We start from the raw sequence: 19,191 nt of genomic DNA, 5'->3' as shown, positions 1-19,191 counted from the left end.
AAAAGTCATATAAACATGCTTAAATTTGAGGGGTTTTATTCCTGAAAATCATTTCTGTTTTAATTGCTGGAGTTTAAGTTTAATAAATGAACAAATTACTCATCTGATTTTTTTTTTTTTTTTTTTGGTAACCCAAACATTCTTTCAGAGAGTAGCTTCTGTGACTTTTAATAAATAATTTGAACATAAACCAAGATTTGTATCTTTAGTTTTCAGTGATACACATGCATTTGATTATTATATGTTAAAGGAAAGTTAAAAAAAACCAACAACACACAATCAAATCAATCATTTCTGAATAAAAAGTTTTTTAAAAACATAAAACTGTCTTTCTCTTTCATGCTGGAAACGGCTATAAAAAATCCGACTTGTACTCAAGTCACTTTATTGGACCTTTGTGAGTCAGCCAAACACTGCCACCTACTGGGAAATCGGTGTCGGTTCACAAAAACTAATTTAATGCAGCCAGAAATGGGAGCATCTCTGTGATACATGTAATAATATGAGACCCTAATAGGAAAATAAAATATTATCAGCATCACCTGACACTGGTGTTGGTTTCTATGTTGGTCTGCTACACAGTGGTGCAGTTAGCTGTTGTTGCCTTTGGGCAAGAAGGTCAAATTTTGCTCTGGAGTTCTTTTGCCTGGAGTTTGCATGTTCTCCCAAATGATTAATATGTGTCCCAAAACCTTGTGTCTGATGAAACTGGAACCTTTGAGCCACAAAATGAAAAGATATGGCAAAGAGATGCCACTGAGCATCGCCATAGCAACACCGTGAACATTGGGAAACATGGTGGTGGCTTCATTATGCTCATGCTCCTGAGATGGAGCCTGGATTTTTGTCAAGGTGGCTGAAATTGGGAATGAGTCCAAATAACAGTCTGAACACAAAACTCTAGAAAGCTGAATGTGAAGAGGGTTTCATATTTTTTTAGCAACATTTGAATCCATTTTTAAAAAAAAAAATTATGTTCTTGGTATACTTTTGTGTTTTTTTATTTAGGGGTGCACCAAAAAATCAACCAGCCGATGAATCCGATTTCCTTAATTTTGGGAGATTGGTGGTTGGCCGATACTTATATTTGAAGCCGATCTTATCCACTGATCATCAGAACCGGTGTAAAAATCAGCCACTGGAATCGGCAGATCAGGCTTCTTAAAGAATGATAAGTGACAATCTGCCAGAAAGCTGCAATTGGTGCACCTCTTATTTTATTACATATTTCGTCTTTTGAAATTGCTATAAGTGGAATTTATTGGACGTATTTTAGACTAACAAATGATCCGTGACTAAATGTTTCAGGACATATTGCAGAATTTGACCTCTGTCTCCTGAATTATCAACTAAATAAAACACTGATGAGAGATAAATACACATGGACAAAGTTAAAAACTGGATTTTCCTCCCTGTTGCTGCAGAATCCGACTTGCTCAACTATTCTTTCCTTTTATTTCAAATTGTCCTCTGCGTCGCCTTATTTTCTGAGCAAGTGTTTAATCTGTGACTCTGCTTGTGGCTGTAAATGAAAGGCCAGGCTGTGTCCGTGTAGAGCCTCCTCTTCCTCCTCCTCCTCCTCTCGGAGCATGGGGCAGGAATGTGTGATGGGCTGGCTGTATGTAGGCCGGTGATGGGCCCGGCTCTGCTGCTCTCTCTCTGTCTTTGGCTTAAAAAGTTCAAGTCATTATTCTCCTCCTGCTGCTATTCAGATGAAGTCCCATTGGCTCATTGTTATTCTGCCCAAGTGAGAGAGGGGGACTCAGAGAATGGGAGGCTGACTGGGGTTTCCAACGACTGGGTCTGCTGGTGGTACTGGTGCAGGTTTTGGTTGTGGCTCTCTGGTCAGTGTTTTTCTCTCTCTGTCTCTGCAGGCATGAAGGCATGTTGATAATCGGCTCAGTAATGAGGAAAAGGTACTGAATGGCACCGAATATCTGACCCCAATTCCCAGGAGTAAAAAAAAAGAGGCAAAGGCAGGGGGGGGAAAAAAGAGGAAAGGAGAAGGCCATGTGAAAAAAGGAGGTGGAGGGGAGGTGAGATTTAGTGCTCTGCTGGATGAAACAACCCCCCACAAACTGACGGAGAGGGAAAGTAGTCTAATAGGAAGAAAAGAGGGGGAGTTATAGTTCATTAAACCCCTAAAAGACATGCTGCAAGCTTTTTCATTTCATACAAAGAACACAGAAAAGGTATGTAACTTCTTCTTCTTCTTTTATTATTGCAGTTCCAGTCTTGAGCTCAAAGCTGGAGATCAGCTTTTACTCCTCTGAACTATAACATGAAAACGTAAAAAAAATTTTTTTTAGAAGTTTCCTCAAAACTTTCCTGCACACAGCTGTCTCAATGAGTAGAAGAAACAGGTTTATATGCAGTATTACAGAACATTTTTGATGTAATTATGCAGCCTGGGGTGCAAAAACAACGGATTTAAGTGCAACTTGCTGCTCTTGCTTTAATATGAAAACATTAATTTATGGTGCTAAATGTAAATGCATGAATATCTTATGGAAAGGTATAATAGAAAATCTAAAGTTGGAAGCGATATCTCCAAATTACTAATGATTTTTGCATAAATTGTGTGCATAATTTTGAGTCTTTGCTGAATTTCTCACTGTTACGGTCACTGGCTTTGCATGTGCATTCTCATCAGAACATGCATGAAGTAAATTTATCCAAAAGCTACATATTTTAGTTTTAGTTAGTAACCATGCACCTAAATCAAGCTGCTTTTCTCTTTTTGAAGAAAAATCACATGAATACAGCTTCTGTATCACTTCCCAACCACCTGCAGACTTTTCCTGTCGGATCCTGAAACAAGCAGGACTTTATTTCTCAGATTTAACCCCAACAAAGCTAGAATATCCTCAACTATAAGCTTCATCCATTTCAATTATTTAAAAAGGACAGAATTTGACCGAAGCTCCCACTTCTCCACCTTTTTTTTCTTCTCCCCAATTAGAAACCGCAGTCTTCACCAGGGTGGCCCTAATGAGCAAGAATGTGGAAATGTTTTTCTTTGTGTCTTGTAGCATTAGTTGATCTGGGTCAACATTTTCTCTGTAATCTCGCTGTGATTAAAAGGAGGGGTACGCAGGGAAAAACCGGGTGAGTCTTTTTGCCATTCAGTCCAGACTGGAAATCCTCTGTCCCCTCTGGGCGGCTCGTTCCCCCACTCTGCAGAGGAAACGTAGACGTCGCCTGTTTATTCAGCGCTCTGACACCTGTGACTCGGACTGGAGGAGCCCATTGTTCTCATCTGAACTCGATTGGCACAAGAATCTTGGAGAAATATTTGGGTTGTGAAGTGATAATGCAGAAAAACAGAGATGGGATCCGTGTGAAAATAAAATTGTCCTCAGATGAAACCCAAGACGCTGCTTGTCGCTTGTTTTGATGGCTCCAGCGGCGGCCGTCCCATTTAAATCCCTCCTTAAAGAGAAAACTCAGAACACTCATGAGGAGAAACTGAAAAGTTTCTTTGGTAGGTTCGTAGGAGATGCTTTAGACGTCTCTGGATTTAAGACCATCTCTTCTTTTTCAGATCATCTGTAAAGTTTAGACAGTCGAACAACCAAGAAAAAAGAGAATCAAACCACAAACAGCAGCTGCAAGAGAAGCAACGATGTCTCGAACTGAAGAGATCAACAAGATGACAGAAAATGTCTACAAGGTAAAACTGCAAAGCCTTTTATATTTGGTGCTAGTTTTACAGTGTTTTCCTGTAACCTTCATGGAATCTGTTGGTAAGCTTCTCACAATAAGAAATTAAACGAATAATAGACTAACATAAGCTCAATCATTTCTATTCGGATGATTCATTTTATTACTTGTTTTTGCTTGCTGTGCTTTATTTTGGATATTTAAAATGTTTTCTAGCTCCAGTCTAGACAAAATTAACATTTATTAGTCTTTGAGAGGGCAAACTTGCATCATTATTAATTGAAAATTGTCTCAAAATGACAATATTATGATTTATTGTAATAATTTCTGTGACAATTTCTTACCCACAAACATAAACCCTATGTTTTTGGAACGTACCTGTTTAGATCCAGGGTAATAATTAGTTAATAATTAGATTTCAGGAATCTAGAAAATCTAGACTTTTGGTTTTTTAGGTAATGTTTGATAGATTCTGGAAAAGTGAGTATCAGGTTCCTTAAAAGTTTTGTGAAAATACCTCATAAGCTCCAGGAAACCAAACAGCACATTCTAAAAAAGGGACCAGTAAGATCTTAACAACTGGCCAATAAGTTCTGGGTAAATAACCAGTAAACTCAGTAAAATTTCCAAAAAAAAATCCAAAAAACCTAGTATGTGAGACATTTAATAGTTTCATATGCTACTGAAAATCCCACTTCATAGATGTGTTTTTACATATTTTTCTCTATAAGATTGTATTTCATCAATTTATGATCAATTGATGAAGGTTGTTGGATTAAATATGTATTTTTCTACACTAATTGAGCTTTTGCCTCTTCCTGCATTGCTATCATTAATATTTTTTATTAATATCTTTGATCTGTATTTTAACTGTGTAAACTAAACTAAAAGGTTCTGTAAAATTGTGTCCAAAGACCCAGGACAGTTTAAGTTCTTTAAAAAGTACAGGCTGCAATATGTAGTTGTACCACATTCAGATTAATTGGTCCTGGAGGCTAAAGCTAATCGATAAAAATCAAATTAAACATTTTATTTCTAGTCCCAAACCTTTTTTTTTTTTAGATTGCAGTCATTTTAAAACGGTAGAGATTCAGCCTCTGTATCCAACTTATCTGGGTTTACTGAAAGAAGATGAGATTTTTATTCTCTGCTGATTGGATATTAACTATTCAGAACCTCACTTTTAAAATCCCGAACTTCAACTTTAAGAAATTTGTTTTTTGTGCCAACAGGGCGTCCTGGACCAGTTCAACCCCAGTCTGAAGAACTTTGTCACCATGGGAAAACACTATGAGAAAGCTCTGACAGGTTGGTCCATTTTCCTGAAATGTGTCAGAATCATTTAGCATTTATAGTAGCGGTGTCAAACTCATTTTCATTTTGGGCCGTACCGAAAATCTGAATGCTCTTAAAGGGCCGGTAGTTCCAGAATATATTGATAAAATTAAATTGTTAAAATATTTATAAATAGCTGTTTCATCACTCAATAAGGGTTTCTTAATGTGAAATTATATTGAACATCTTTTCACACTGATCAACCCAACCAGGACTTTGTGATTGTTTTTGTGTGTTTTTGCAATCAAAATCATGGATTTTGTGGTGATAACATAAAAATATTTAAATAAAAAAAATGTTTTACGATATTTGTGCTAATATATGATGTGATGTGACTTTTTATTAATTGCTGTATCAGTCACAGATATAACTTGACATCAAGTAAGATTAAATTAAATGTTTTTGGCCAATTTTGAGAAGAAATGTCAGTGAAATCAGACAAAATGTGGGGGTCTGTTGATTTTGTGTGAATTTTGCGTATTTGTGAAAGACTGGAGGGACTTATTGATGTAATTTGGAGTCTGGAGTCTGGAGGGCCACATAAAAAGCTACGGCGGGCCAGTTTTGGTCCCCGGGCCTTGAGTTTGACACGTGATTTATAGGTTGACATTTACTCTGTGCTTCAGGAGTGACGGTGGCTGCAAAGGGCTACTTTGATGCTCTAGTGAAGCTTGGGGAGCTGGCCAGTGACAGCCAGGGCTCCAAGGAGCTGGGTGAGTCTGCAGCTGAAGAACCTGGTGGAGTTTTTGATCGTTAAACTGGAGAAGATCATCATGTGGGGAGTGTTTGTGAGCGCAGAGATGGGGAAACTCTGAGGGAAACAGAGGGGAAAGGGAGAGAGTAGAACCATTGTTGGGAGATTAACAACACCACATGATCTCATTGTAATGCTGAAAACGGCGGGGGAGGCAGGAGTATCGGAGGGCGAGCTGCCAGCGACCACATACTCCAGCGCCGTGTGACTGCGGGAGGGACGAGCACTGACCGACACTTTGTTCATGAGAAACTGTGTCAGAGCAACAACTTCTGGAGATTTTAACCAAATTGAATTTGTCCACTTTACACTGTAAATATTAACTTTCAGAGCTTTTTATTGGAACCAAAACAAGGTAGAGCAAAGAAGAACTTTAACTGGACATCTTAGTGACAAAAATAACTTTTGTTACTAAAGATAAAGCTCTGGAAACATAACCGGTAAATATAGAAATACACAGATCATATTTTTGGTAAAAATGTAAAAGTACCTAGATAGATTACAAATAAAACAAAACATCAATCACTATTTTGTTAAAATTGTAAAAAATCTTACACAGAAATAATATAATAAAATCTAAATATATAATAAATAATTTTATAGTTAAACTAAAAGCACAGCTTGTTGGTCCATCTAGGTTAGGGCTGCAGCTAATAATTATTTTAGTTATCGATTATTCTATTGATTATTCCAACAATTAATTCGTTAATTGGATGAAAATGAAATTGGCACATTCTGCAGATTCTTATTTAAGTCTTTTATGTATAATATTAAAAATACATTTAAAGATGCAAACAATCAACATAATTCCTTTATTAAATATGGAAATAAACATGTTATTGCCTAGAATGTAACAACAGTTTTCCTTTAGTGAACCCTTGATCATTCGTAGTAAAGGATGCATCTGCAGCTAAACATTACTATTAGTAATGAAAAGCTCCGTCCTTTCTGCTTGACTTTACATCAACATGGCGTAGAACTAATCTGGAGATTATTTGTTTAGAACAATCGATTAATAATTGGATAGCAAAAGGTGGTTAATAGAAGAGATTTATTTCACAGAATTTGAAGCAGTTTAAATTAAAGCCACCACTAAAGAAGTTCTGGGTGGAACATGTTTACAGACAAAGGTTTCTGTTTTATCTTAATTGCAAATTGTACAAATTATTTGTACAGTTGTGGGTTAATTACTCCTCTGAGAAAGTTGTCCTTTCAGCAAATTACCTTTTCTTTTAAGTCTGTGTACTCCAGTTAGCGATTAATTATTGGTCATATAGTTCATTGCTGTTTTTGAAATGCTTCTTTTCTAACTTCCTGCAGCAGGTTTTCTGTGCTGCAGCGTTCACACTGGTGTGTAAATATGATCAATTGATAATTCAGGTTTTTTTCCTTTGGTCCTTCTCTATAGCAGTGCAACACAATGACATTAGTATTTCATCTCATAACACCAGCTGCTGTTTGTGTACAGAAATTCAACCATCACAAGATATGAGAGGCTATAGAACCAGTTTACTGTTTGGATTTTATTTTCATATTTAAGGGCAACTCCATGAGATAATGCATCACTGTTTTGTGTGTAATTTGCATTATGTTGACAGTCTGTTTTTGCTGTGCTGCTGTCAGGGGACACGCTGTTTCAGATGGCCGAGGTTCACAGGCAGATTCAAGTGCAGCTGGAGGATGTGGTGAGGAAATCAATCCTCATTATTGTCAAACAACAATACTACTTTTATTTAGCACTGTTTAACCGCCAATATTTTTGTCTGAATAAGGACAAAAATATTGTTTTATGAATAAATATGTTCAAACTTCACAGGCAAACATTTCTCTGGTAAAATGCTTGTGACATTTATCAAACTTGTTGCTTTGCTTCGTTGACAGCTGAAACTGTTTCACTCTGAGATGCTCGCCCAGCTGGAGCAGAAGCTGGAGTTGGACATTAAATACCTCACAGTGAGTTCATGCATTTGCTTTTCAATTATTTAAAAAGAAAAGCCACAATGCAATAACAGAGTAGTTCATGGTTTCCCCCAGAAAACTTGCTAAGCCTGGAGCTCGGGGCACCGGGGCAGTCATTCATCCAGCGGTCCGCTGGGTTTTGGAGTTAAATTTTTTTTAAAGTTGACATAAAATTTGAAAATATCACTTGATAATTATGTGTTATTGGAAGATTAACACCCGTACACCAACTATAAAATTTTAAAAAAAGATAGTCATTAAATAAACTAAAATAAATAAACAATGCTTAGCCTGGCGGGGGCACAAGTAAAGCCTGGTGGCCTGCCAGGCTTATAATACACTGAGGAAAACCATGGTAGTTGTTACTTTTTTGCTTTCTTCTTCTTGTATGGCTACTTTTTGAAAAAGTTAATGTGAAAATCATTTTTTGACATATAAATAGATTATTTGGAGCTTACCAATCTGTTATTGTTGGTAGCTCTGAATAATAAACACATTTTTCAGAATCTCCTCAGAAATAATGTGAGTAATGTTGTTTATTTCGATTGTTGAGAATAATAGAATTGTGAGCATTTAAAAACCGAAACACAATCTCTTATTTACCTGACTTAACAACCTATCTTTCTTTTAAAAAACTGTTTTTGCCTTGTCATACTGAGGCAAAGTGTGTGTATTTTACAGTTTTAAACAGAAAAAAATATTGTCAGTGTGCACAAAACTTCACTTAATCACATACTGACAGGATGGTATTGCAGACAGATATGAGTTTATATACAGTATATATATATATATTTTAAATGTGTGTGCCTCCTGTCTCTGCCTCTGTTCTCAGGCCACTCTAAAGAAGTATCAGAGTGAGCGAAGGTCTCAGTCGGAGTCGATCGAGCGCTGTCAGTCCCAGCTGAAGAAACTCCGCAGGAAGAGCCAGGGTAGCCGTCACCCTAACAAATATGGAGACAGAGAGATGCAGGTAAAGCAACATTTACAGTCCAAACCGGGTCTAAATTGGTTCCTGAACAGCTGCAAAGCGAAGTTTATTAGGGAAACAATGTCCTCATTCACAAATCCTAAACATTTCTCAGGATTACCACAGATTATAAATCAGAATTAGGTGAGTGTTTCTGTGTGAAATGGGCCAGAATATGATTAAAAAACAATCAGATTCAGCTGGATTTACAGGAAACAAGAAACTCAGAACAAAACTGTGTTTTTTCACACATGTTTAACATGAATATTTTATTTAGTTATACTGAAGAATTAAGATAATAAAAATAGAAAACATTTTTAAACATTAATGTAAATATATACTGTTTCTGGTGAGGAATAAATTAGATTTATCATATACCTCTTCATGCCTTTTTATTTATAGTTGACATTAAAGTTTAGGTTTTTTTATTATGTGAAATGCATGCATATACTGAGGTGTAAGGTAAAAATTTGTTGGCTTTTGCTTCAGTTTGTGGAGCTGATGAGTCGTCGACAAGGCGAGCTGGATGTGCTGGTGGCAACAGGCTACAAGTCTGCACTCACAGAGGAGAGAAGAAGATACTGCTTCCTGGTGGACAGACAGTGCTGCGTCACCAAGCTGCTCATTAATTACCACTCCAAGGTGAAATGCTCATATTTATTTACCGCTGTGTGTTTTTATACCTGTCCTCACTCAAACAGAGACACGTTTTCATTTTTCTGCAAATTCACTTAATAGATTTCCTTTCTGTCTACCTTAAAAAGCAAATCTACTTTCACTTTGGTCAAGTAAAAGTGACCTATCATGCTTAATTGAAAAAGTTTTGGTAAGCCTATGAGCTACAGAATATGTTTATTACATTTTTTGAGCAAAATTATTCTTAGACAATGAGATTTTAGTCTGGTCAGTTCTCAACTTTTACACTCGCACGCGAAAATGGCTGCAAATAGATTAGCAATACATCTTTGAAAAGCAGAAGTGGAACTTCCTGCACAACCAACAAAAAATCAGAAAGTAGTTTCTGAATAGGAAGTCAACAGCAAAACACTTGTCTTTTCCAGCAGCCATTGTTCACCACATAAAGTGGTAAAAACCAGCAGATCAAACGTGCTAGAGCTCCACTTGGGTTGCTAGGTGACAGGCTGGGGTTATTAAGTGGATTGTGACTTAACAATCAGGAGGTTTTTGAAACAGGTCATTTTCCATACACCAAAAAACATGTCGGTTCTGTTAAGCGCTTGGACTGCTTTTAGAAACGGTTGACCCAGCGGAAGTTTAAAAATGTGCAAAACTTGAATTCAATATGTCATAGTAGGTCTCTTTTAACTTAAGCCAGGTAACATTTAAACTTGATCAAGATTATCACATTTCTGGAAGAAACTAGAACCTGCTTTAGAAACATCAGGTTAATTTGTTTTCTAATGACAATATCAGGAACACAGATGGAAAATAAAACGTTGAGCTCTGCTTTAAGATGTGTTTTCTGACGTGATCCAGGTGAGAGAGCTTCTGTCGCAGAAACTGTCGTCCTGGCAACAGTCATGTTCTCAGCCCACGAAGCTCCCGGAGCGGGCCCTCAATCTGCTGCGTCACACCGCGCCACAAACCCCAGGGGCTGCTGGGATAGCTGAGGTCCTCCGTCACACCAAGCTGGGCACCGCTCAACCAGAGCAGGTCAGATCTTGTTTTTTTTTTTTTCTTCTTGGGTTGTAACTCATTTACTGTCAATTTGAAGTCTATCAGATTCAATATGTTTAAAATTAAACAACCTCTGATTGTGTCAAAAATAGCATTGCTTTATGTTTGAAATGTTTTACTCCTTCTGCTTCATGTGACTCTGTTTATGTTGTTGAGATCACCTTTACATATTTTTACTTGTTTACTACTATTCTATTTCTTAGTAGTATCTTATACTGTCTGTAAAAGCCCACAGGAAAAAGTACTGCAAATTAGCTCATGCTACAGGCATGGGAGTGCTTCTTTAATTCAGTTTGTCTATGTTATTATAAGACGCTGGACAATTCGGCTAAAAAACCCCCAAAACATGTCACAATATAAATGTTTCATGTCAGCTAATGTTGATCATTTGTGATAGATAATTACTGATTAGTTTTTTGTTTTGAATATCAAAAACAGGTGATGTGACCTTTCCACTTTTATCCAGTTTTCACTCCACGCGCGGCGTTTTAAAAAAAATCATTTTACAGCAATTGTGAGGCTCAGTGGCAAAACCCGAAACTTCTGCTGCTGAAGTTACTCAACAGGTCGTTGCTAGGTAACCACAATTTACACAGCAAGTTGTTGCTAGGTAACCAAAGAGTGAGTGAGTTTAGTTGATTCCACCAACCTTGCCCAGCTGGCTGTGGCAGGTTGAGCAGCTAAAGTCTTTCCTCTTCCTTCATCTCCCAGAATGCAGTGCAGTTCTGGATTGGAGTTCAGTAAAAATATTTTATATTCTATCAGATGTATTACCTATTGATGATGATCGTGTGTTTATGGTGACATATATTTTTACTGATTTACTGTCCAGCCCTATGTTATTATACCTTGTTTCCTATCAAATAAACTTAAGAAATAAATAAAAAATGTAAGTAAATATTTTTACGTTTGTCCGCTTCCTCAGCTTTATCCCTCATTCCATGAGACTACAACACACCCATTAATTTTTTATTGTATATATTTATATTGATACATTTTATTATAATTTATTTCCTTATTTATATATTTATTGTCGGAACATTGCAGCAACATTTTAAATGAATGACAATAAAGTCATTCATCTATCTTCTAAGTCTTCTAAGTCGACATCTATCTTCTTGTATTCAAAAGTAACAAAATGAATGACAACCAAAGCCAGTGATGATTTCTGCATCTTCTTCTCTAGTTTTCATGCAGCGTTGTTTGATTTTCAGAGAGTTTCCGTCCAGGAGGTTCCTCCTCTGCTGAATGGAGACTCAAGCCGCTCCCAGCAGCAGCAGCGATCGCTCCCCTCTTCCTCCTCCTCCCACAGTGACTCTGGTCCTCCTCAGGGCTCCCCTCATGCTTTCCGCTCTGCCTGCTCCACCGCTGCAGCTGCTCCTGGGTCTTCTCGGGGAGCTTCTCCTCAGCATACCAGCACCCCCGTAAGCACCTCAGTGAGCCCCCTCTCTGACGGCGGCCCATCAGCGTCCGACACCACTACCGCCACCTCTATCCTCCTGGCCTCCAACACGTCCAACCTGTCCCCAAGCCTCATCCCTTCCACAGTGATGTCCCTCAGTCAGATCTCTCAGAGCAGCAGCTCCTCTCAGGGCATGACCCTCCCGATCCTGCACAGCGCCCCCCACAGTCCATCGCTGTCCCACAGCGCTCCTCTCTCCAGGGCTTTGACCCCGGTGCAGCTGCTGCACCAGCAGGTCGGATCCGGCGGGAGCCACACGCTGTCTCCGTCACACAACCCCTGGCTGCTGAAAGCCGGGGACATTTCTGCTACTGCAACGCTGCCTCTGCCAAGGAGACCGGTCAGTGAAATGAGGCTGGGAGGCTTTCAGGGTAAGATGCTGTTTTTAATTTGCTGCATGTTTGTTTGGTCCCCAACCTGAAATTAACAAAATAAACACTAAAATCGACTAGCCTGGCCTTCCTGTGCTAAAAACAAATCTCATTTACAGCATCATCTGGGTTTTCTCCCCTTCGCTTAATTTCCTGTGGTCATAAATTTTCCACCGGGCCAGTCAGGGAACAGGAGAAGTTACTTTGCCGTTTTCAATTCTGCACCTAAAAATTAACCAAAGTATGAAAAAAAATAAAACTACTACTATAACCAATTAAAACTAAGCAATATTTAACTAATAAATACTAATAAAACTAGCAAACATGCTCTACAAACTAAGGTTACTAAAACTTACTGAATTAGTAACAACAAAATAGAGTTAAGCTATAGGTAAGGTAAGGCAATTTTATTTATATAGCACATTTTCAGCAACAAGGCAATTCAAAGTGCTTTACATGAATTAGAAGGAAATACAACAACCAACCAAAGGAAAGAGCAAAAGAAGAAAAAAGAAAACAAAAAAGTATAACCCCATGTTTTAGAATAAGTAGACCGTGATTTATAAACCAATATGAGTTTCTCTGGATTCTAAGTTTGTTCTAATTCTTGAATATATAAACTCCTCTTATAAGTGTAAGTACTCCATAATTTATAAGCTAGAAGGAGTTTCTTTGGATAGACTAATAGGAGTTTCTCTGGATAATTATAAGCTAAATATTGAAAAATAATGACAATATTAATTACAAATAATAAAAAATCAACCCTTCCCCTGAATCTTTCTTCTGATTTCTCCATCTTACTCTTTACCACAGGCTCCAGTCTTCCCAGAGTGCTTCCATTATCTGGAGTGACCCACGTGGAGGCCTTATTCACTCACACACCTGGAGCATTGGACTGTGCTGGTGGAAGTTTAGGAGGCGGGGCTTGCTTACTTCACTTCCTGCCCGGGGATAGCATCACCCTCCTCATCTCTGAGCCCAGAGACGGGTGGCACTACGGTCAAAACGAACGCACCGGACGGTATGACGCTCTGCTGCTTCACAAAAAAACTTATAAAGTTTCTACTGTTTATAGGCGACTTATTGTGCTTCCTTGAACAGGTTAGGATAGCTTTGTGGTCCATACAAAACATGATCATAACATTTTTTGCTTAGATAATCAGCTGTCAGCCTGGTCAGTTTTGTGTATTTTGAGCTCTTTTCAGAATGAGATGTTTCAGGGCGTCTTGTCACTTTAAATCCTAAAAAGCTGCTGCTGGCCACGCCCCCTAATTCAACGTTTACACAGATTCACAATTTACAACCGTATATCTTTGAAAAACACTAATCTTTTCCAGAACCCACTGGGGTTACTAGGTAACATGGCTGGGCTTGGCTGGGATTGCTAATGGCGAACGTGACTTAACAATCTGGAGGTTTTTAAAACGGCTCATTTTCCAGACACCAAAAAACCTTAACCTATTTCCAGCAAACAGCTGGGTGTTTTTTTTTAAGTGCTTGGGCTTTTTTAGAAACAGTAGAGACCCAAATGGAAGTACAAAAAAAATGCAAAATGTAAATTTTTTTAACAAAAGAAACTATCCTGTTCAGATCTGTCGAGGCTAAGTATTTAAGATTTGAGCTAAGGATTATTAAATGTTGTCAGGACTCTTTAATCACTGAAATAGTTATTAAATTAAGCCTTAATTGGAATCGAGAAGCATTTTCCATTGATTCTGCTGTTTAAAAAGCAATAGAAAACTTGTTTTTGAGTATAATTGTTGTGCTTTGTTGCTCGTATGTTCATTAAAAAACATCCTCTGCTGTTTGGCTTGTCAGTCTGCCTCAAATATTGACTTTTTTTCCAGGAAAGGCTGGTTCCCTTTCTCCTACACCCAACCGCAGCACAGCAGAATGGATCACCTTGAGGGGTACGAAGACAGAAAACAAAGATTTCTCAAGACATCAGTGATGACAAACTATTCCTGTTCACTGGTTTCTACTTTCAGTTTAGCTGCAATATTATGTCATTTGTTATGTGTTTGGTCCAAATGTAATTGTTGCTCATTTTGATGTTAAACCTTGAATATGATCTGAACGTCTTTCATACAAAAGCAGTACTGAAAACCAGGTTATATCATAGATTTTGGTTCATTTTTCCTTTCTGTCATCTACCTTTTTTTCCAATTTCCAAAAGTTTGTTGATTTTACTCAATAGCAACATTTCTCCAGTTTCATTTTGCCTCCTGTCGTTCTTTCTTCTCCATTTGACCTTCCTCTGTAGCTCTCTCTTGCTATCGAAGGCTAACAGCACCAGCACCGGACAACTTGACAAGCTAGTGTCTGCAGGCCTCCCTGCCCTCACCCCTGAGTCTGAGGAGGAGCGCTCCCTTCCTCCTCAGAGGGTCAGCACCTTCCGTCCGCGCCCCTACAGCATGGCCGACACCAACAAGGTGAGGGGTTTTAAGTTGTAGAGTGTCACAGCCTCATGTTTTCTAGTGATTTAATGTTTTTGACAATAACTTTCTTCTGGTTTGCAGATCACATCAGACTTAAGAGCTTCACCACCGTCACCCACCAGGTAATGTTTGGAGAAACTAAAGTTTCATTTAGAAACTGAAAATAAATATAACACAGCTTGTAAAAAATATAAACGTCTTATGTGAATCTATCAAATCTGTGGCTGACTCTACCCATTGTATAATTAGTCATGTTTTCATAATCCTGTGGCCTAGAAGCTAGTTTTCTACATTCTGTCAGAGTGTACCAGTTTATATAAACCAGCGGTGTCGAACTCTTTTTCATTTTGGGCCGTATCGAAAATCTGAATGTTCTTAAAGGGACGGTTGTTCCAGAATATATTGATAAAATTAAATTGTTAAAATATTTATAAATAGCTGTTTCCGCATTCAATAAGTGTTTCTTAAAATGAAATTATATTGAACATCTTTTCACATTGATCAGTCCAACCAGGACTTTGATTGTTTTTGTGTTTTTTTGCAATCAAAATCATAGATATTGTGGTGATAATATAGAAATATTTGTCAGGACCTTTTACAATATTTGCGCTAATATATGATGTTAAATGTGACTTTTCATTAATTGCTGTATCAGTCACAGATATAACTTGACATCAAGTAAGGTTAAACTAAATGTTTTTGGCCAATTTTGAGAAGAAATGTCAGTAAAATCAGAAAACATGTGGGGATCTGTTGATTTTGTGTGAATTTTGCGTATTTGTGGAAAAACTGGAGGGACTTATTGATGTAATTTGGAGTCTGGAGGGCCACATAAATCTGGGCCTTAAGTTTGACACGTGATATAAACTAACTGAATGTTTTCTTGTTTCAGGCCCAATCCCTTTGCTCACGTCCGCCTCAGAAAAACCGTCACCAACGATCGCTCGGCTCCCATAATCGAGTGACGTTGCTGTTCATCGAGCCTCAGGTTCAGTCCTGGAAGCTGCACACTGTTTGCAAACTCTGATTAACTTTTGTCTTTTTTTTCTCAGTTGAATCATGTAAAATGTTTGTGCACAATGTTCAAAACCAATATGCATTTTAGCTAAAAAAAAAAAAAAAAAAAAAATTATTTTATTTTGATTTAATTGCAAGACCTGGAAATCCAGTGTGACAAAAATGTGCCAGTTAAGATAAATTGTAAATTTGTTTGTTTCTTTGTTTTTGAGAGCATCATGCTGCAGTTTACTCTTCAAAAATGTGACTAAGCTGTCCTGGTTAGCTCTTAGATGTGAAGGGTGCCTTTTGTTTCTTATTTTTATTTTGTGCCATATTCAGAAAAGTGTTAAAGTTCTGGTGCAACATGGACTGGATCCTGTAACAAAAGGTTTTACACATCGACCACGGAAGTATTATCGGGACGAGGACCGGCTCCTTCTCTACAGTGTTAAATATTTTTCAAAAAAGCTTCTATGTTTGTTGCATTTTAGTGAAAGAGAGCATTTAAATTTTATTTTATTAGGCTAATTAATTAGATAAAGCACAGGGCATATTTTAATGAAACTGAGACAATAAGTTGATTTGTTTGAATTTTGATAACCATAAATAGGAAATGACTAAATGCACAAATCTTAATTCCAGTTAATAGTAATATTTCTGCTGCTGTAACGTTTTCTATTTGTCGTTGCTTGTGAAGGTTTTCAGATTATTTTAACTTGCTTCCTTGAATCAGAATGCAGAGAACAGAAACTCCTTCGGCATTATTTTTTCAGTATAACAATGTGGCTCCAATTCAGTATTCATAAACTTGCACACTGTGAACCTGAACCGGTGAAGGTTAAAAAGAAAAGTGAATTTTTATTGAAAAGATGGAAAGTTGGGGAGGATTAAAAGTTTAGGAAATGAGGAGCTTGCATTTTTGGTCTGGATTTTATGTCTTGATTCCTTTTCAGACCTAAATGTAAAGCTCTCCACCATCTATAGACTAGCTGATTGTAGATGCGTGTTTACGAGTCAGACTGAGCAGAATCTTAAAGAGTGATGTGAAAGCCAAGGAGGAGGACATGACTGAGCTCACTGTGGAAGTGTTTTCAAAGAAAGTGAAGGAGAAAGCATACAGGAAGTAGACCTATGTCTAAGCAAGTATTTGTCAAACTGCAGTCATATTTAAGGATGTATGAGAATAAAAACATCCTTTGTGCAAAGTAAAGATTATTATTCTCTTCTGTATTCACTCACTGCGATATTTCAGCACCTTAAGGTGTAACAATAATCAACAGCACAAAATAATACGAGTTACTGCTTGTTTTAGCTTGTAAATTTTGCTGAAAAGTGGTAGCACTGCATAATACATTCAAATCTGAGGTCACTTTACCCAAGATGTTACTTTGCTTAAATTAAGACCTTTTCTTCTACAAAATGTAATGGAAAGTACTTTCCCAGACCATTTCCTGAAACCGATCAGGTGCTTTCCTAGAACTCTGTTGAACTATCTGCTTCCTTACTAAGAACTTATGTTTTCTATAACTTAGCAGCTACTTTCAGAAAGTAACTTTCAGGGAACTTTAACGGAGCTTAACTAATCAGATACTTTCCATGAACATTCATGGAATGTGTTTGTCACTTTCTTAAACCTAACTAATAAGTTTCTTTCAGGTCACCAGTTTTTTTTTTATAAAGGTAAAGGAAGGTTCTCTGTAGGTTCCTGAAAATAAAGAGTAAATTTCAGACACGCATTGCATGAGAATTTCAAAGAAAGTACCAAGAAAGTACTGTGAAAGCAGTACTTTTATCAGCAAGTCTGATAAAAGTTACAGGAAAGTACCATCTAAGCTGCAGAAAATGTACGTTCTTCAAGAATATGTACTGCTTTATGTTGTGCTACGGTGAAAACACCTTTATGGCAAGGTTTTCACTTTGGTTGAATATTTTAGTTTTTAAGCCGCTTTGACACAAAATCACCGACTAACTGCAAGTAGTTCACATTTTAAATTTCCTCTTGCAGCCTGTAGAGGTTGTACATTTATTGATGTCTAAAAAGCTCTGAAATAAAATCACCTTTTATTTCAGTTGCTTAATCTCATACTAAGAGCTCTTTCTGTGTTTATTTGATCATAATTTCTGGAACATAAATTATGTTCAAAAACCTCATGACGGCATTTTCAGCTTATTGGTCGTGACCATCAGTCTTTTCATTAAAGTGTTATATTTCCAACAGTACTTGATGCCATACACTCCAATAAAGTTCCAGAAAAACACTTCTATAGCATCACAATGTGTTTGTCCTTCATCATCTCAAATCTTCCACCGAATGTTACAATGTGTTTAATTCACACACAGATAGTAGCTACAGTTGAAAAGCTCTTGTGAAGACGTAGCGACCCCAAGAGGTCACTCAGCCGCAGTTCTCCGTTAGTGAGCTTTGATATGAGAATTTTTATTTTTCTTACCATCCTCATCGCTATTTGTCAAGGCAACATAAATTTGGGTCTTTGTCATGTCATATTATTATTATCTATGACATGTCAGGCAGGAAGAAAATAATTCCAAGTTTCTAGAAACTAAATGACCGTCTTTATTTTAAAATAATGGTTTGGTTGCATTTATTTTATAACAAATTGTTAGGAACTAAAAATTTGCCACTGATGGTCTCTGAATTTAGATTTTTATTGCAGAACAACTGAATCTATTTGGATTAATTTTACATTTTCCAGAGAGAAATTATCTTACTGCAATAAAAAATATATTCTTAAAAATTGTTACATTTTTATCAAGGTTAACAGTGAATATGTCCAGGACTGTATGTGTTTTTCATTGGGGAGTGAACAATTTGTGTTGAATTTGTTTGTTTTTTTTTATTAAATATACTCACATGCAAATATAAAACCAGCTGTAACAGATCTGTCATGGTGTTAAACTGCATATTACATATAAACTCATAGCTTGGCTTGTAATTGGGTTTACCAATTTAAAGTATTTATTGTTGGATAACATTCTTATTTTTTCCTGTTACAACTGAACTTATCACCAGTTTAAAATTACTCCACTGAAGTCAAAGTGTTAAAAATTTAACATGAACTCCTGAAGTGACACATAGGCAGCATATAAGCATATTGATATGACATTATTACACTGTGATGAATAGTGAAGAAAAACAATGGATTTATGATTATTTGCATATTGTGAAATAAATGTTTCAATGATAAATGCTGACAGTATCTTGGCAAAGTGAGATTTACACAGATCTTAAAATTAAGTTCATGTATGTGCTTATAAATATGTGTATAAAATTATAATTTTCAGCTTTGTTGTGGAAATGTGAATGTATTGGGTTTTAAATCTCTCGCTGAAGATGATGTATGCCTTTGTATGAACTGAACATGATTTTTCTTTACTTGAATGTTTATCAGTAATTCAAAAATCTAAAAAAATTAAGTTGGGATGAGCAAATCAGAGATAAAAATTGGTCATCTGCACCTAAAACCAAAGCAAAAGTCTTTCACTTTCCATTTAAAAAAATAACATTTAGGTGTAGCTGTTAGAAA

General features: G+C 37.0%; 1 protein-coding gene across 1 annotated transcript; it reads left to right on the top strand.

Moving 5' to 3' along the window:
* Window positions 1-1,627: 1,627 nt before the first annotated feature.
* On the top strand, window positions 1,628-19,070 carry LOC114141564 (brain-specific angiogenesis inhibitor 1-associated protein 2). Its single transcript, XM_028012160.1, has 15 exons — window positions 1,628-2,192; window positions 3,545-3,673; window positions 4,896-4,971; window positions 5,625-5,711; window positions 7,376-7,437; window positions 7,634-7,705; window positions 8,544-8,681; window positions 9,168-9,320; window positions 10,176-10,352; window positions 11,591-12,209; window positions 13,023-13,230; window positions 14,057-14,119; window positions 14,473-14,641; window positions 14,729-14,769; window positions 15,540-19,070. Exons 2-15 carry the CDS (start codon window positions 3,626-3,628, stop codon window positions 15,610-15,612), a joined length of 1,986 nt encoding a protein of 661 aa, XP_027867961.1. The 5' UTR covers window positions 1,628-2,192; window positions 3,545-3,625; the 3' UTR covers window positions 15,613-19,070.
* The last annotated feature ends 121 nt before the right edge of the window (window positions 19,071-19,191 follow it).

Source organism: Xiphophorus couchianus, chromosome 3 (genome assembly GCF_001444195.1).
Source record: "Xiphophorus couchianus chromosome 3, X_couchianus-1.0, whole genome shotgun sequence".
Lineage (NCBI taxonomy): Eukaryota > Metazoa > Chordata > Actinopteri > Cyprinodontiformes > Poeciliidae > Xiphophorus > Xiphophorus couchianus.
This window is presented reverse-complemented; position numbering and strand designations above follow the sequence as displayed.

Excerpts from the sequence above, each read along its gene's own strand:
- LOC114141564 (XM_028012160.1), top strand. The coding sequence starts at position 3,626 with ATGTCTCGAACTGAAGAGATCAACAAGATGACAGAAAATGTCTACAAG. Across the intron at positions 4,972-5,624 it reads CTATGAGAAAGCTCTGACAG|GAGTGACGGTGGCTGCAAAG; the intron begins GTTGGTCCATTT and ends TCTGTGCTTCAG. Across the intron at positions 13,231-14,056 it reads CAAAACGAACGCACCGGACG|GAAAGGCTGGTTCCCTTTCT; the intron begins GTATGACGCTCT and ends CTTTTTTTCCAG.